Source organism: Myxine glutinosa, chromosome 13 (genome assembly GCF_964187855.1).
Source record: "Myxine glutinosa chromosome 13, kmMyxGlut1.1, whole genome shotgun sequence".
Lineage (NCBI taxonomy): Eukaryota > Metazoa > Chordata > Myxini > Myxiniformes > Myxinidae > Myxine > Myxine glutinosa.
Window position 1 is genome coordinate 12,878,729 of NC_136273.1, and position 18,548 is coordinate 12,897,276.

The following is an 18,548-nucleotide window of genomic DNA, read 5'->3' on the forward strand; positions in this document are numbered from 1 at the left end:
AGGTCGTTGTGCTGGGCATCGTGGTACCTCTGGTAGTGCACCTTCAAGTTTGAACTTGATCCGGGCTGGGCTTTGAGTGTCTTTGAGCACTTGGTGCACGTGGCCTTGCTGTCCACGACCTTGAAGAAGGGGGCGATGTGCCTCCACTTCTGGCTGAGGCTGGAATTGTCTGTGTCCATTGTCACGTTGATCTCAGCCGACTCGATTGAGTCCAGCGACATCCTGCTCTCGCTGCGCGCGAGCTGAGGGGTCAGGGCACAGATCTCCTGACTGTCCTCCACGTCCCCCATCATGTTGACCGCCGGGTTGTGGATGTCGCTGTGCTGGGACTGCTGGTTTGCGTCGCTCGTGTGCCTGTCCCTGGCACTGCCGCTGGGCTGGAGAGTCAGAAATCTCTCCATCTTGACGTTATTGCCGCTCTAGCGTCCAATAAAATATTCAGTTTTCACTTATTATTCACTTAAATAAATATTCACAATTCTAGAGTAACGGCTCAGGCTAACAGCTGATTTGGCGAATCGCGATGCGCTTTAATTTTTCGGTAGTCCGCGTACGCTTATTCGCTTCGGTTTCCGGGGGTTGTTCCGATTCGCTTATCCGCTTCGAAAACGTTAGTCCGCTGCAGCGGATAAGCGGACTTTCGAAGCGGACCGCCCACCTCTGCTGATGAATACAGGTACGTCACTAAGAATACAGGATAAAGGATGAATACAGGTATGGAATGAGTTCCTTAGGTGAGCTTTATATATACTGTATAAACAACATGGTAGAATTGGTTTAAAAAAATTTGAGGAAGAAGAAGACGTTTTGGTCACAAATATACGTTCATAACCATATTTGTTTGCTCCATTATAATTGGACTAGCAGAAGTACCCGGCATTGCCGGGCGGGGGGAGTGGGGGGGGGGGAGGGAAGGGGAGATGAGGGGAGGGGAAGCGGGGAAGGGGGGAAGGGGGGAAGGGGGGAAGGGGAGCAGTCAAAAGTGGCAGCTCTTTTACGGAGAATTTATATCTTAAAGGGGAGGGGGGGGAAAGGGAGGGGAGGGGGGAGGGGGAGGGGGAGTGTGAGGGGAGGGGAGGGGAGGGGGGGAAGGGAGGGGGGGAAGGGGAGGGGAGAAAAAGGGGGGAAGAATGGGGAGAGGGGGAAGGGGAGCAGTCAGGAGTGGAGGCTCTTTTACAGAGAATTTATATCTAAAAGGGGAGGGAAGGGGGGGAAGGGGAGGGGAGTGGGGGAAGGGGAAGGGGAGGGGAGGGGGAGGAAGGAGGGAGGAAGGGTGGGGAGAGGGGGGAGGGGGAGAAGGGGAGGGGAGGGTGGAGGCAGGAGAGGAAGGGGAGTGGCTCATGTTTCTGAGTGAATGTGGCTCACGTTTCTGAGTTAAGTGTGATGCCGATCAGGAAGAAGAGGCAATACTACCAACTTCGTACACTTCTGAAATTGTTTGATATATTTGTATTCAAATGTCTGGTGATTGTTTTGTATTTATTTATGCGAATGTGTACTTGTATATAACTGTCATTCATTTAAAAAGGCTTTGGCACTATCGAACGATTTTTTTTTTTTTGAACTCCAAAAAAACCAACGTTTTTTTTTCAATTTTTTTTTTTTTGCCTAAAACACTCCCAGGCACTCACTGATGAACATCTGAAAGTTTGATGAAGATCCGTTCAGCCATCTCTGAATAAAACGCGGACACACACACAGACAACTTGCGTTTATATATATATATAATATATATAAATCGGGATTTAAATTTAATTCAAAATTGATCCAGACGTCTATTCTCTTTCAAACATTCAAACCGACAGAGGTAGTTATTTATCACAGCATCTGTAGAAGTTTCACCCTTTTACTCAACTCCGTTTCGCTGTTATTTGGTGGAGCAAAAGGTCAACTGAGCTTTATAGATATTTAGATTACTAAAGACCACAGGGATTTTTCATTCCACGTGGCACAGAACACTCCTGTGTGCTTGAGGGTTGGACCCATGCCGATTACCTGTCCATGGTCTTTGGTCCATGGGACAGCATGGATCATAGTAGGGAAGAATTTGGAGGAATCCCTGAATAAGGAGGGGGAGACGTTGGTGGAGAAAGGTGCCCCGGGCCCACAGGACAGTATGAAGCCCTAATTAATAATTTCCCAACCTCACGGTTATGCTCCACCAGACAGCGAGCAGTACATGGTTCTTTGCCTTTATCAACACTTATGCACGAATATACATATGGGAAAGTGAGAGTGGGGTGGAGGGTGGTACCACTCCTCCCAAGGAACATAACAATATGTTCGCAGGAAAGAGTGCATTGAGAGTATGTAATTAATACACTTTAAGGAAGGTGTGCACGTGAAAAAGATCCGTTTATGGATACAGTAAATCGTGTGTTGGGAGGCCACCCCTTCAGGCCTGTCAGAAGAGGACATACGGTATCCATAAAACTGATATTGGAACTTGGAAGGAAGGAGATCGATCTCGCGAGATCACGGCGAGGTCACGTCTTTTCGAAGCTGCTCCATGCGCTCACGCTTTCGAAGCTAAGTGATATTTCTCAATCGTGTTTTTGTCGAGACTGTATCTATCTTTCGGTGTATGTACCTACAGCGTATCGTTTGGAAAATTTTCGGTGCTAATTTTTCGTACATGTATACACAATCGTCGGTTAATGGTATCGAGTATTCTGCGGCCTAGTACTCGTAGGCTTAGACTACCGTACCGTCTCAGACCTTGTGGTTTGTTTTTCTCTCAGCGATTCGTCGAATGCGCTGAAATTATTTTCGTTCACTGTTTCGTCCCAGTCGTTCACCCCGTACCTCTTTGTTTAATATCTGTACTCACAAAAAAAAAAAAAAAAAAAAACCCAAAAAATATTTCCTTCCCAGGTCTTATTCGTTTATTTGTTGTTCTTTTTGTTCGTTCGTTCTTCGTTCGCGATCACGCGGTTAGAAATGTATAATCTCTCCCCTGAACAACTATTTTCTCTCATATATTATAACACCCTTTTCTTCTTTTCCTACAAAAGGATGCTTTCGTCTTGCTCACCAAATCTATTCATTCCAAAAAATATATATAATACCATCTCTTACAGTTCCTCCTTTCTACATTCCCTAAACTATCCAGAACTCCATCCCTCCTCCAGTGTCCTCAAACGTATTTTTGACTCGAAGGTCTCAAACTCATTTTGCAAAAAATGTTCGTTTCCCATGAATCGTACACTTTTCAAAATCCAATCTCACCCCTCCCCTCCAAATCCTCCCCATCACCCATCCCTTTCAAATCTCCCCCCTTGTCGCTTCCCTCCCCTCCCTCCTAAACTCCCCCCCCCACCTCTCCCCTCCGAGACTCTCCCTCGCTCCTCCCCTCCTAGACTCCCCTCTCACCCCTCCTCCTCAAAGCATCCTCCCTGCTTCTTCCTCCTTCCAACTTTCACCTTCATCTCCCCAAACCTCCTGCCTTGCTCTTCCCCCTCCTCAAATAACACCTCACTGTGCCTCACCCAATCTCCATCAAACCTTTTGTCTGCCCCATTCTTCCCTTTCTCCAAGCTATTCTGAAATCTCTGACACACCTTCAACAGCTCTCCCTACCTCTTCCTCCTCTTCCACATCTTACCCAACCCCTCCCCCCCCCCTGTTCTGGACCCGATGCTCCCCCTTCCTCTTAACGGTATGGACCTCAAACATCCGGGGCCTTCGCTCAAACTTGACTGACCTCTCCATACAGGTTGCTTCTGACAAACCAGATGTGATCTGCTTAACAGAAACTTTCCTCCTTCATGATGTCTCTGATGCCTTGGTATCTCTCCCAGGTTACTCCCTCCTCCGGTATGATAGACCTGAGCCTCGTCCTGGAGGTGGGGTTGCTATCTTTATAAAAAAACTCTCTTCCTCACTCGCCCTCCACTGCCCTCTCTCCACCTCACCCCCAGGAATACCTTTGGCTACGGCTTCCCCTTCGCTCCCACCTTTTGTTCATATGTGTGTTGTACCGTCCACCAATCAGCGATGACTCCATCTACATCTCACTGTCTGATAATATGGACCAACTTCTATCTACCCATCCCAACTCTCTCTTCCTCATATGTGGTGATTTCAATTGTCACCATGCCAGTTGGCTGGGTGTGGGTACCTCTCTCACCAGCCATGGCTCTTCAGCAAAGGACTTCTGCGACTCACTGGGACTGACACAATCTGTCAATTTCCCGACCCGGATCTCAGTCAACGGAGCATCTTCTCTTCTGGATTTGGTTATGACAAACTTCCCTGAAAATGTCTGCTGCTCTTCTTCTGCTCCAATCGGCTCATCTGATCATGTGCTTGTCAAAGTGGACATCTCTCTGACCATTCTCAGAGAGCCTCCTCAGCGTCGACGAGTCTGGCATTTCACTCAGGCCAACTGGCACGGTCTTCAAGCAGCCATCAATCATCTGGACTGGTCTCCCATCTCTACCGCCTCTGACATCAACTCATCCTGGGAATTCTTTCAAAGTAAATTGCTCTCTCTCATGCACAGATTTATACCATCTCGTCTTCAGTTGTCATACCCTTCCTCCCGTCCATGGTACACGGAATCTTGTGGTGAGGCTGTTGCCCTGAAACAACTTGCTTTCGTCTCCTGGAAAGCAAATCCAACGGAAGGAAATCTCATTTCCTTTCACAAAGCCCGAAACAAGTGTGTGTCCACCCTCAGGAGAGCCAGGAAACAATATCTCACCATTCTCAAGACCGAACTCTCTTATCTGTCTCCCTCTTCCAAATCCTGGTGGCATCTGGTCAAATCTGTTTCTGGTGTTTGTTCCCCCTCCATCCACTCCCTCACCTCAAACGGCTTAACGGCTGACTCCGCACGTGAAAAAGCTGAATGCCTCAACTCCGTGTTTGCCTCTGAATCTTGTGTCCCAAACCCATCCCTCTCTGTACCCACCGTACCCAGTCGTACCCAGCTGCTCCTGGACTCTGTGTCCTTTCCTCCTGACAAGGTGGAAAAGTTTCTGTCAACCCTCGACTCTGATTCTGCAACTGGTCCTGACGGCATCAGCCCACGGGTCCTAAAATCATGTTCTTCTGCTCTTTCACTCCCTCTTTCTGTTCTCTTCACCCTCTCTTTTGCTCAAGGTCATCTGCCATCTGCTTGGAAATCAGCCAACATCACCGCTTTGCACAAAAAAGGTGCAAAAACAGATCCCAGCAACTACAGACCAGCCTTCTCCCAATTATCAGCAAAGTCATGGAATCCATCATTGCTTCAGATATTAAATCTTTCCTCTTCTCCAATGGCTTGATCTCTGATCATCAATTTGGTTCTTCTGCTCTTTCACTCCCTCTTTCTGTTCTCTTCACCCTCTCTTTTGCTCAAGGTCATCTGCCATCTGCTTGGAAATCAGCCAACATCACCGCTTTGCACAAAAAAGGTGCAAAAACAGATCCCAGCAACTACAGACCAGCCTTCTCCCAATTATCAGCAAAGTCATGGAATCCATCATTGCTTCAGATATTAAATCTTTCCTCTTCTCCAATGGCTTGATCTCTGATCATCAATTTGGTTTCAGACCTGGACACTCTACTCTGGACATGCTGCTTCTGCTTTCTCAACAATGGATGGAGGTCCTCAACGCCAAACAGGAAATTAGAGCTGTCTCCCTTGACATTTCACGTGCCTTCGATACGGTCTGGCACCCTGCTCTGCTCTCCAAACTCTCCTCCTTTGGTATCCATGGAAATCTCCACGCATGGCTGGCGGACTTCCTCTCTGGTCGTAGTCAACGTGTGGCCCTGAATGGGTTTCTCTCATCTCCTCTTCCTGTTCAGGCTGGAGTTCCCCAAGGTAGTGTTCTGGGCCCTGTGCTTTTTCTGGTCTTCATCAATGATCTCTCTGACTCTCTTGAAAATCCTCTCTATCTCTTTGCTGACGACTCTACTCTCTGTCGCTCCATTCCTCATCCCTCAGATCGGCAGTCTGCAGCCTCCTCACTCTCTGCAGACCTGGACAAAATCACAGACTGGTCAAACAAGTGGAACATGTCTTTCAATCCTGACAAATCTCACACTCTTACAATGTCTCTTCGAAAGGACCGACTGGACAACCCTCCCATCTACTTTCTCAACAATCCTCTCCAAGAAGTTCTGTCGCTCAAGCTTTTGGGTCTCACTATCTGCCATGATCTTTCTTGGGAAAACCACATTTCCAAGCTGGCCTCCAAAGCCAGTCGCCGACTGGGCATCCTCCGTCGTGCGAAGTCCTTCCTTGGCACACCTGAGCTCCTCACCACATACAAGGCTTTCATCCGCAGCTCAATGGAATACTGTTCCCCCCTCTGGGCTGGTGCTCCTGCCTCACACCATGCTCGGCTTCACGCTGTTGAGGCCAAAGCTTTCAGAATCATTGGAATCTCCTGCGATGTAGTCAACGCCGAGGGCCTTTCACTCACTCACCGCAGGCAGGTTGGTGGTCTTTCTGTCTTCTACCGACTCCTCTCCGGCCTTGCTCCCCCAGCTCTCTCTGTGCTCTGTCCCCCCAATATTCCTTCAGGTCGCACAAGATCTGCCTGCAACCCTCTTATGGTTAAACTGCCAAAGTCTAGGCTCTCTGCTCACCTTCACTCTTTCATTCCCCTTTTCTCCCGCCTCTGGAACAAACTCCCCCACTCCCTTCAAGCCCACTCCTCCCTCCAGGTCTTTAAAACAGCTGTTCACCACCATCTCTTATCTTCCCCCATCGAAAACCTTGATCTTTTCTACCCCCGGTAATTCACCCCAGAGTCCTTGCAGTGTTCATATGTTTTAATACTCTCCCACCTCCCCCCAAGTCCTCCCGATGTCCCTGCTCTCAAATGTTGTGTTTGTGTCCTTCCCCTTCTTCCCCCTCTCTTTTGTGTCCTCCCCCCTCTCTCCCCATCTTGTCTGCCGCTCCCCTTGTTTTTTGTGTTTTGTGTGTCGGTTTGTCTTTTTGTGTGATTAATGTTTGCTCTTTCACGAGCCTCGATCTTGTATACAAACAAAAAAAAAACAAACAAAAAAAAAAAACTTTGATCTGTCATTATATCAACTTGATTTCACTGGGGGTGCTGGAAGGTGGAGTGGGGGGGGGAGACCAATGGAGCAGGCAAAGGGAAAGCACCATGGTGTCAAACGGCACTCTTCGACACGCGACGTCGACCGATATTATTACATCATTACACTGTAAACTCATAACAAGTTTCATTTAAACCCCTCCAGCTGTTCTCAAGTATCACATTTTTACTTGACATCACTTCTGACGCAGAAATCCAATCAGTTCATCGTAATATATACTCGCACCAAGTTTGGTCAAAATCCCATCACTGGTTCACAAGTTAGCGCAGAAGCAGAATTATTTACTTAACGGGAGCTCTGACCTTTGACCTCTTGACCCCATAATATAATCAGTTCATCTTTACATCATTATATATATTTGTACCATGTTTTACTTCGATCCCTTCAGCCGCTTAAGTTATCACGGACAGACGGACAGACAGACGCACAGACGGACGAGCACGTATACAGTCACCCATCGCCATCTCATGTATCTACCAGTCAATGTCCATGTACATCTAATTCCATCTAATCCCATTTTAAATCCATCGACTGTTTCTGCTGCCACAACCTTCCCAGAGATGCCATTCCATGCAATAACTTCTCTCTTGGTGAAAGACCTTTCATTTTCTTGGAGATCAGTGCCCAGCCCAAGGCAGTTTCTCCAAACAGGTCGGATTGCATTAGAGTCTGACACCATTTGCTTTACTGCGATGCATTTACTTACCATTTGCATGATAACTATACTGGGGCAATTTCAGTTTTTATAAGATAAGTATTAGATCGCAACACTTTACAGTGCAGTGTTTCAATGTATTAGTGATAGGAGATAGCAACAAAAATCAAAATGTATAATTTTCAAAGATCAATCGAATTTTATGTCCGTTAATATGTGTACCTGGTCCATTTAAAAAAACATATTGTTATGGCACCAGAGTTCAGGGGTTACCACGAGAGGGTTCATTGGACCTGCACCTTGACCTCCAGAGCTGAGGTCACCAAGTCACGGATGACTCGTGGCCTGACGGGTTGTTAAGCAACCGCGAACATCGGTTGGGAAAATTGCGTCTAACAGAGCCCTCTCGCCTTTAGGTCGTGTTACCTGTTGATGACCAAATGACCTCAGCTAAGGACCGCTCCCTCAGCGTTCACCCATCTTTCAACTACAATCACTACTGCATCGTAAAGGGTACAGCCAAAGGCCTCACATACTTGGGAATATGGTTGAAGACTGTCCCAGTTTGGCAAAGGTTTTCATGAAATTGTGCTCTTTCTCCAACAACGTCAATGGACGAGGTTTACCCTTGCGTGCCAAACTGGCTGGGTAGTCACATGCCATGAAGTCGTGCAAACCTGGAACGGCGCCATACAACTCTGATCCCATATTTTCAGCAAGTTTAAATATATATTTGTACCGTACAGTCTTGAGTTGTTTGTGCTAATGCCAGCATCAAGCCACAGGTGAGCAGGAAGGTTGTGCACATGTGTGAGAGGAATGATGAGAATATCTGTGTTTGAAGATTGGATAATGATATTTCAATCTTGGCAAATTTCACATGTGTGTTTTACATGTCACATGAGCCGAGCGTCAGCCTCTTCAGGCTAAGCTGGGTATCTCTTCCATCACAATACCACCTTCCTTTACCTGATAACGGTATGCCTTGTCATCCAGTCCCACAATCAATGTGTGCCTTTGGATCTGCTCGAGGTATGGAGATCATTGATATTCCTTAACAAGGAAGTGTAAGTGGCTTTCCTGAGTTCAGCAAAGCATTGAAATTCTTTAAGCAGTTTTGGTCAGGACCAGAAATGATGAAGTGAATATCTGTACCTGCTGATCCCCTCACATCCCGCTCAATATCTCCAATTCATGGGCTTTTGCAGGTGTCACATACAAAGTCTACTCTCTTGTTGAAGTCCACCAACCTTTCGAGTACAACTTTTGCGATTCCTCTAAAAGTTTCAGGTGAGTTCACAAGGATTCGCATGAGAAACATTGCATCAACCGCACTTGCATCTCAACCTTCCGGTTTGCCACTTTTGACCCTTTCCTCCAATTTATGTATCGATTTCGACTTGTCAGTCTTGTTTATTGACCCGTCCACATGTGCTTGAGTCAACGGCATGGGCGTAAGAGCATAACTGGAAAACAATACAGCATCCAAAATCACTGGTCATCGTAAAGGTCAGAAGTCATCCGAAGAGGTCTCGTGTCCCCTGCAACTCTTTGATGTCCTTGTCCTTCACAGTGAGCTTGAATTTAATCGCACCTGGTGAGAAATTATTTACCTTCCGTTGGGGAAGGGGTTTCTCAAATCTTGTCGGATCTGCAAAACATTCATTCCAGAACTCCTGGACATATTTATTTCTGGTTTCAACACGGCGTAGGAGATGTAAGGGTTTACCTCAACACGGTGTAGGAGTTCACCTCATGTGATGCTGCCTTCCCAGTGGACAAGCACTAGATTGAGTTTTCACATCAAAAGGATCTTGATGCCACTGGGGATCTTCTCTAAATCGCTGTTGTCATGCACAATGCGGTGATGGGTTACCTCTTCGTGTTTGTGCAATCCAGCTGATTCGATTAGGTATCCAAGAATGGCACTCCGCTGCCACCTTTTCACATATATATAAAACATCATTAATGGTGATAATAGGACACCTGCTGGTTGATTCATGTCACGCATCATGCAAATCATAGCAGTCTTTCTCAAATTATAGACAAAATTGTCTGCGATAACCATAATGTCTTATTACGAATACTAGTACCGGTACCCGCCTTACGGGCGGGGCTTCAATTGCGAAGCCCAAATGAAAAAGCAAAATATCAGAAACTGAAGGCTTTTTATTTTATTTTAAACGATTCATATAAACATCCGTTGAATCATATCACACGCAAATCATCAAAATCTAAACAGTACATGGCGCCCATTTTGAAAAAAGATTGAATTCGGCAAAACGGAAGCGGCCGCTACACGTCTTTCTCAGTCGCACGTTTATGTGTGAAGAGTGTGCACCGAATCTGTAACACGGAAGCGGCCGCTACACCTGTTTCTCAGTCGCTTTGCACACGCTGCCATGTTACTTCGGAGCCGCACGTTTATATAGGAAGAGTTCGTCAGGAGTCGATCTACTCTCTCCTGGTACGTAGAATAAACAGTATTTGTAGAATTTCAACAAAAGCCACATCACTGTTCATATCGGTAAATATTATTCCATCGTGTTTGGAAAAACTGGAAAATTAGAAAACTTGGAAAACTTGGAAAAACAATATAGCCTATTTTACTCCCGGGGGTCCCAGGAATACCCACCCAAAATATCGTTGTGATCGGTTGAGCCGTTTTTGCGGTACCTTCAAACGGACAGACAGATGGACGGACATTTGGTGAATTATAGTAAGATTTACCTGTGTTCACAAAGAGATGGGCTTTATTTTAATCAGCCTACACACACGTGTAGTGATGATGTTTAGGTAACTTTAATTAAATAAAACAAATTGGACATTTTTGGGTGAAAAAGGAAAAAAATGGCGTTTTTCATCAAAAATAACTGCCAGCTGCATAATTAGAGGGCAGAAAACCCCTTTGAGGAAAGAGGAAGAATCAAAATCCCTACAACCTCCATCATGTGACATTTAGTCCCCCTGTAAAGTTTTATTGAGATTGGATAAGTACGACGAAATGCGTCACGGTCAGACAGACAGACAAACAGACACCAAATTGCCTATTTTAGTATGCTGATGTATGTGTACGATTCTCCAGTCTTGTTCGGAATTTCACCAGACTCACCAAAAGCAATCGCCACATTTTCTTTGCCAAATTGGTGACATTATCCCACCGGGGTAGGTTTTATTTACCAAAACTAGTATCAGGAGACACTCCCTTTAAGTTTTACATAAATGAAATAACTTAACCAATCATGTAGAGGTATCTTTGATCACAGTTGCTCAGAACTCGTTGATTAAACTTGTCACCAAGATACCTGGTAAGCGGTTTTCCAAAACTAGTAGTTATGAAATCGACCAAAGTCTGTGATCACTAACCGGAGCATTGACCAGATGTCATGGATGTTGGTCATCTTCTTTAAACAGGTGGGGGCTCTTTTCAGCTGGATCTTTTTTTAATGAAAATACTTCTGTGCATTAAATAGGTGGTCAGTCATGACAAGTGGTTGCTCAAGACAGGATCCAGTGTTTAAACCCCAAAAATTATCCAAGTTCTTTGTCGGAAAGCATTTAAAGATTAGTGACTAAATATGTTCAACTTAGGAATGTAGAGACTAAGTATGTTAAAGTTTAACCGGACCTGGTGGTGTAATGGTTAAAATGTGTACCCTATGAGTCTGCGAGGTCCATGGTTCGAACCCCGGCTGTATCATAACAAAGACGTTAAAAATTGTATGTGCTGCTTCCTAGTTTAACACTCAGCATTTAATTTTAAAGGGATAGAGCATGGACAAACAACCATAGGTTGGTAATACTAGCACAAGCTTTGATGGGCCTAAAAGCCTCTTCCTGCGTCAAAATCCATGCAAGGCAACTCGTTTATTTACAACTAGTGGGCCCGTTGGTCCATTGTACAAATTTTTCATCGGTCTTCACTGCCTTGTAGCATACCTGCCTACTGGACTTGGGGGTGGGGGAGTGGGGGGTTGGGCCCTCGGAATCTTCTGTGTGCTCTGGATATATTGGGTTGTCAGGGACTTTTTGGTCTTCTGGGTCTTTTGGGTCCTCGGGGACTTTTGGATGCTTGGGATTTTAAGGATCTTCATGGTATTTTGGGTCTTTAGAGTCTTTTGGGTCCTCGGGGACTTTTGGATGCTTAGGATTTTAAGGGTCTTCATGGTATTTTGGGTCTTTAGAGTCTTTTGGGTCCTCAGGGACTTTTGTGTCTTTTGGGTCTTCTGGGTCCTCAAGGACTTTTGGGTCACCTGGATCTTCTGCGTCCTCGGGGACGTTTGTGTCTCTTGAGTCTTCGGGTGTTTTAGGTCCTCTGGGTCTTTTGGATCTTAAGGGTATTTGGGGTATTCAGGGTCTTAAGGATCTTCAAAGGTCGAAGGGCACACACACACACACACACACACAACTCATCCATTTATAGTAGGTACAGCAGATGTTCAGAGGATCAGTTTAGAAGTCGGGAGGGTGGGCGATGATAAGGGGCAGTGGAATCGAGCTGGTCCCTCATAAGACCGATTCTAAAATTCTGAAGTCAACGTAGCACAGCGATTCGTGCAATTGCATTTGAAATGTTGCTTCAGATAAGAATGACAGTAATGGACAAAGTCTATCCCAGATCAGCTTTGAGACAAACTTTCATGGGAAAATGTCAGTATTGGAAATTGCACAGAATCGAAACACACTCTTGTTACTTCTGAAAGGACAAAGATGACAAATCATTGGAATTACCATCACTTTTCTTCAATGGACAAGGCAGCTATAACAGATTGCTATATACAGTGCCTTTAGAAAGTATTCACACCCCTTGACTTTCTCACATTTTGTTGTTACAGCCTGAATTTAAAATGGATTTAATTGAGATTTTTTTTGGTCACTGATCCACACATAATAAATACCTCATAATGTCAAAGTGGTTTGTTTTTTGTTTTTTTTAGAAATTTTTACAAAATCATGAAAAATGAAAAGCTGAAATGTCTTGAATCAATAAATCAGTCAACCTCATTGCCATGACACTCCAAAACTGAGCTCAGGTGTATCTAATTTCCTTTGATCAACCTTGAGATGTCTCTGCAATGTGACTGAAGTCCACCTGTGGCCAAATCAATGGAATGGGCATTGGGCATCTACAACACAAGAGAGCTGTTGGTCTGTCTGTGTGTTTCGCCATTTTTCTCAGAGATGGCTGAACGGATCTTCGTCAAACTTTGAGAGGTTCGTCGGTGAGTGTCTGGGGGTGTTTTCGGCGATGTTTCGGCTTTTTATATTTTTCAAAAATTGCTCGATAGTGCCGAAACCTTTTTGATGAATGACAGTTATATACAAGTACACATTCGCATTAGTAAATACAAAACAATCACCAGACATTTGAACACAAATAAAAATCAAACAATTCCGGAAGCGAACAAAGTTCATAGTAAGGCTTCTTCTTCTTCCTGAACGTCATCAAACTTAACTCAGAAACGTGATCAACGGCACATTCAGCAGCATATGTTCAACGAAAAGGTAAAATGATGATTTGACATTTGTGATGGATTCTGATTTGGATGTAATTACTTTTCCATTATATTTTCTCTCATTTCAAATATGTTAATGTTCCTTTTTCGCTTGAGCAACACCGGGTACTCCAGCTATAAACACTTATATACCTTACTCTGGGTACAAATACAAACACAACTTTGTCTGGGGGGTAACATAGGTTATGTGGCTGCGGCCTCATGCAAGAGTATGGGGGCCGGGGGGGGGGGGGCGTAAATTCTCTTTGTAAATGTGTACCATGTAGCGCCACCTGGTGATGGTGGCAGAGGGTGTTACAATTTCCTTTTTTACCTGGGCAACACTGAGGTTAAAGCACGCTTTGCATGGGAAAACATTTCCTCCTTCCCTTCCCTCCCTCCCACAAAACGGAGGGGCCCGTCAAAGCCACTCCCCCCCCCCCTCCCCCAAAAGATGTATATGTAGTATATTGTTGCAGTTTTGTGTTTTTACAATAAAGATTAATTTCCCCTCATAGTTTAGTTACACTACAACACATAGCCTCGTTTAAGCTCAGTTATTTCGTAGTAAATGTAAGCATAGACCTTTCCTGTGTTTAGTTTTGCGTTGAGTGGGACAAGGAGAGTTACGTCCTTTATGATGCTTATGATGCCTCGATGCTTTGGGTTTTGGTGCAAAATACCACGAGGCCGGCCTGAACAAGTCGATCAAGGCCGAAGGAAGGCGGGGCAGGAGGAGTGGGAGTGACCGGTAAGCACGAGCCGCCAATCAGGGCTCGAGGGGAGTGACTTACCACTGTGGCAAAAGGCGGGGTTTGGAACATTCGATGCGGGCTAATAGTCAGGTTCACTATGTTTTTTCGTTCAAAATTTTGGTAGATTAGCAAAACTATACATTTTTGGAATATTCAGAGCATGAGGAATCCAAAAATTAATGTTTACATTTGCGTAGACACCTTTGCAAAAATGACACTCAGGACAGTGATGAAGATCTGTAAAAGCATATTCCTGAACGGTATAGACCTCGTAGATCCTGTGTATAGGACTTATAGTTCAATCTGATACTACCTATAACTTCCTATAACAACCTATAACTTCAAAGGACTTGCAATATCATGTATTATGTAATACAGTTATATCACAAATATAAAGACAATGGTTTTCAATTACCTTTGTTTGTTGCTTTTCTATAATCCTGAGCACTATTTTGAGGCCTTTATTGGATTCCTTGACCCAGAAAACATAGGATTAGCATATTTAATTAAGTCTCTAGGTTGACTAGAAGCCGAGATCGTGCAAAATATGTATTTTATAGCGGCCATTTTAAAAATCCAAAATGGCGGCCATGCAGGTGTCTGTGCAAATGCCAACATTGATTTTCAGATTCTCCATGCTCTGAAGATTCCAAAAATGTACAGGTTTGCTAATCCCAAAATTTTGAAAGAAATTATATTTGTTAACATAGTGAACCTGACTATCTTCATCACTGTCCTGAGTGTCATTTTCGCAAAGGTGTCTACGCAAATGTAAACATTAATTTTTGGATTCCTCATGCTCTGAATATTCCAAAAATGTATAGTTTTGCTAATCTACCAAAATTTTGAACGAAATTATATTTGTTAACATAGTGAACCTGACTATAAGGGCGGGGCAATATAACCTTGTGCCCAGAGCCCCCACCTCAGTTATGAGCTCGGATGAGATGCGCGCAGGGCAAGCCAGTTGAGTTATGAGTTCGGAGCGCTCAGATGTGAGTTGAGCTGGAGGCAGATCCCCGCCTAAGTTGAGTTCTCAGTTGAGCTGGAGTCAGATCCCCGAGGAGTGCAGACGAGTTGCGCTGTGTCAGTTACGAGAGTGAAAGCGCGCAGTTGTATTAATCGCACTGCAAAAGACAGCCGTTCTGGGCCACAGACGCACGTATTTTCCCGCCTGCCTGCCTTTGCCAAAACACGCGCCGCGAGGATTCTCCCGCCTGCCTGCCTGCCTTCGCCGGGATACGTGCTGTGACCGCCGAAGGGCCACGCCGGGTGAGCTGTTCCTGGACGACCAAAGGCAGCGCGTTCGGCACATGAACATTCTTCCTTCATCTCCCTGAGTGTGTGAATGGGCCCATTGTCTGGGACATAAGTAAGACTGCTTAAGACTGCCCTGTGTCTTCTCTTCTTCTTCTTATACCATTGTACATTGTGTAAATAATAATTAAACCTGTTCTTCCTTTGATTCGACCGTTTCGTCCCTTCCATCATTGACTTAGTATGGTACGAATTATATCGCTCTGATCGGGTTCCAATACCAAGGTAACAGCATGGACCACGTGGTACGCCATCTGCTCGGGTGTACTCAATTACGCGTGGTTCGTGCGAGACTCGATCCCCGCTTCCGCGGCAAAGTGGGTACTTAGGTACGTGCGAAAATTGTCCTGAAACCCTTTTTCACGTCTGCCCGGAAGTGGTGACTCAGTCTCGCGGTTCGTAGACCCAAGGAGAACAAGGGGCTTAATCTCCCTTTGGTAAGGGAACGGGCTTTGCAAAACGGCAACAATATCTTTCCCCTCCCTCTCCCCTCACCTCTGCCTCCCCTCCCCCTTCCACTCCCTTCCTCACCCTCCCTCTCCTGCCTCCCCTCCCCTACACCCTAACCCCTTGGCATTGCTGGGTACTTCTGCTCGTTATTTAAAAAGAAATACAGTTTATATATAAGGTCCCACAATTGATATTGCATGTCAGAGCAGAATCTCTAGCATGAAGTCCAAGGAACTGTTTGTAGAACTCTGAGATAGAATTGTGAGGAGGTGACGATCTGGGGAAGGGTATAAAACAATTTATAGAGTGTTCAAAGTTCCGAAGACCACAGTGAGCTCCATCATTAGGAAATGGAAAGAATAAGGAATTACCCAGACTCTTCCTAGAGCTAGTCATCTGACCAAACTGAGCAACTTGGCAAGAAGAACCTTGGTCAGGGAGGTGATCAAGAACCCAATGACCATTCTAACAGAATTACAGAGTTTCTTGGTGGAGATAGGAGAACCTGCCAGAAGGACAACAGTCTCTGCAGCACTTCACATATCTAGGCTTAAGGGAGAGCGGCCAGACGGGAGCCACTCCTGAGAAAAAGGCACATGACGGCAGGCCTCGAGTTGGCAAAAAGACATGTGAAAGACTCTGAGACCACGAGGCAAAATATTCTGCAGTCTGATGAGACGAAAATTGAACTCTTTGGCCTGAATGCAAAGTGCTACATCTGGCGGAAACCAAGCACAACTTTTCACACATCTACCAGCATGGGGGTGGCAGCATCATGCTATGGGGATGCTTTTCAGTGGCAGGGACTGGGAATGCTTGTAAAGATAGAGGGAACAATGAATGGAGCCAAATACCGGTAAATCCTTGAGGACAATCTGCTTCATAGTGCAAATGACCTTAGACTGAGGTGAAGATTTATGTTCCAACAGGACAATGACCTCAAACATACAGCGAAAGCAACAATGGAGTGGCTTCAGAAAAGAACGTAAAAGTCCTTGAGTGGCCCAGCCCCAGCCCAGACTTGAATCCCATTGAGAATCTGTGGAAAGACTTGAAGACTGCTGTTCACCGACAGTCCCCATCCAACTTGACAGAGCTTGGCAAATCTGCAAGGAAGACTGGGAGAAACTCCCCAAATCCAGATGTTAAAATCTGATAGACATACCCAAGAAGACTTGTGGCTGTATTCACTGCCAAAGGTGCTTCTACGAAGTGTTGACTCAGGGGTTTGAATACTTATATTAATTACATATTTCTGTATTTCATTTTTAAATATTTTGTAAAAAATTCTAAATAAAAATTCCACTTTCACATTATGAGGTATGTTATGTGTAGATCAGTGACAAAAAATCTCAATCTAAAACATTTTAAATTCAGGCTGTAACACAACAAAATGTGAGAATGTCAAGGGGTGTGAATACTTTCTGAAGGCACAATGCAAAGATGTTTAATGTGAACATTTTAAAAATGTTACTAAGCCTTCCAAATGTCTGCCATTGTTTGCTAGATGCATGCACAGGCATTGTGACTAAACATCAGCTGAGCACTTTTTGACAATTCTTCGAAAAGATTAATTGATTACTATATGATCATGCAGGTGCTCGTACAAATGCATTATGTGTCGTGTAATTTAACAAACCAATGGATGTGAAGATCTCCGATGGAACAAGGCCAGGCCATGTGACCAAGAGAATGCAGAAAAGGATTCTGGATACCATGGCAGCTGCAGTTTAGGACAAAAGAAAAGAGTGTTTAGGGGAGGTGAGGGAAGGTTGGAGAAGAAATGAAACTGACATTACCAATTTCTACTGACCTTTTAAATTAAATCTGATGTACATGTACACGTTCATACGGTGATCATTAAAATTGGACTCAGGGAAAAGAAAAAGGTGTATTCTTGTAAACGTACAACAAATGCAGTCTTTTCATGTGCATGCAGCACCTGGTTTTACGACTGAGAGATGACTCCACATGCATTGGATTCTTCATATTCCTTCTTAAAAACAGTGAAATGGAAGGAAAACTCGACACAGGAGGAGGACAATAGGCCCATTCACATTCACTCACCTTTAGCTCTACCCAATCATTCATTTGATGAGCACCACTATCCTCCACAACACCACCATATACAACGATGCCACTTCATGGTGGTTGTACCCCCCAATGCAAGTCGGGGCCAAATCTTCCACATTCTTCCCTGCTGCCCGGATTCGCCAGGGCAGCATGGTCATGGTCAGAGTGCCGATCGGTCCCCATGGACCGATCCTTTCCCTCTTTCTTTCTTTCGTTCTCTCTCTCTCTCTCTCTCTTTTCTCTTTCTTTCTCTCTTTCTCTTTCTCTTTCTCTTTCTCTTTCTCTTTCTCTTTCTCTCTCTCTCTCTCTCTCTCTCTCTCTCTCTCTCTCTCTCTCTCTCTGTCGTTGCCCTGACTTTGTAAAGGAGGGGGTACACCATCCTAGATGTGGGGGGATCTCTGGGTCCCTCCTGCGAGATCGATCGGCTGTCTCCGTGCCGCGGACTTGTTCAAGAGAACTGTCCGGGGCTATACAACAACAACAACATCCTATCCCCTAAACCTAACCCAAGCCACAAACCAAATCGAACCCATGATCCACCCAGAATTTTGTTGTGGCCGTATACCCTGCTGTTGATTGTTTGCCCACTTTCCACTGTGTTCCTGCTGGTTGGTTCTGTTCTCTGTTCAAACTCTTCCATGAGAGACAACTTTGGCTGTGAACGAGTAAACGAAAAAACATGTTTTAGGGCTACACACTTTTTTTCTTTTTTTTAAAGTTTTAAACCTTTTTTTTGTTATT

At 44.9% G+C, this 18,548-nt stretch overlaps 1 protein-coding gene across 4 annotated transcripts in view; it reads right to left on the minus strand.

Annotated features, from left to right (window-relative positions):
• Positions 1-18,548, minus strand: part of LOC137438611 (prolyl 4-hydroxylase subunit alpha-1) — a 113,604-nt gene that overhangs the window by 62,340 nt on the left and 32,716 nt on the right. For all 4 annotated transcript variants that reach the window (XM_068133813.2, XM_078767102.1, XM_068133815.2 and 1 more), the window contains one exon: positions 17,374-17,457. In XM_068133813.2, coding sequence (XP_067989914.2) covers positions 17,374-17,452 — 79 coding nt within the window. In that variant the 5' untranslated portion in view covers positions 17,453-17,457. The remainder of the gene's footprint in view (positions 1-17,373; positions 17,458-18,548) is intronic.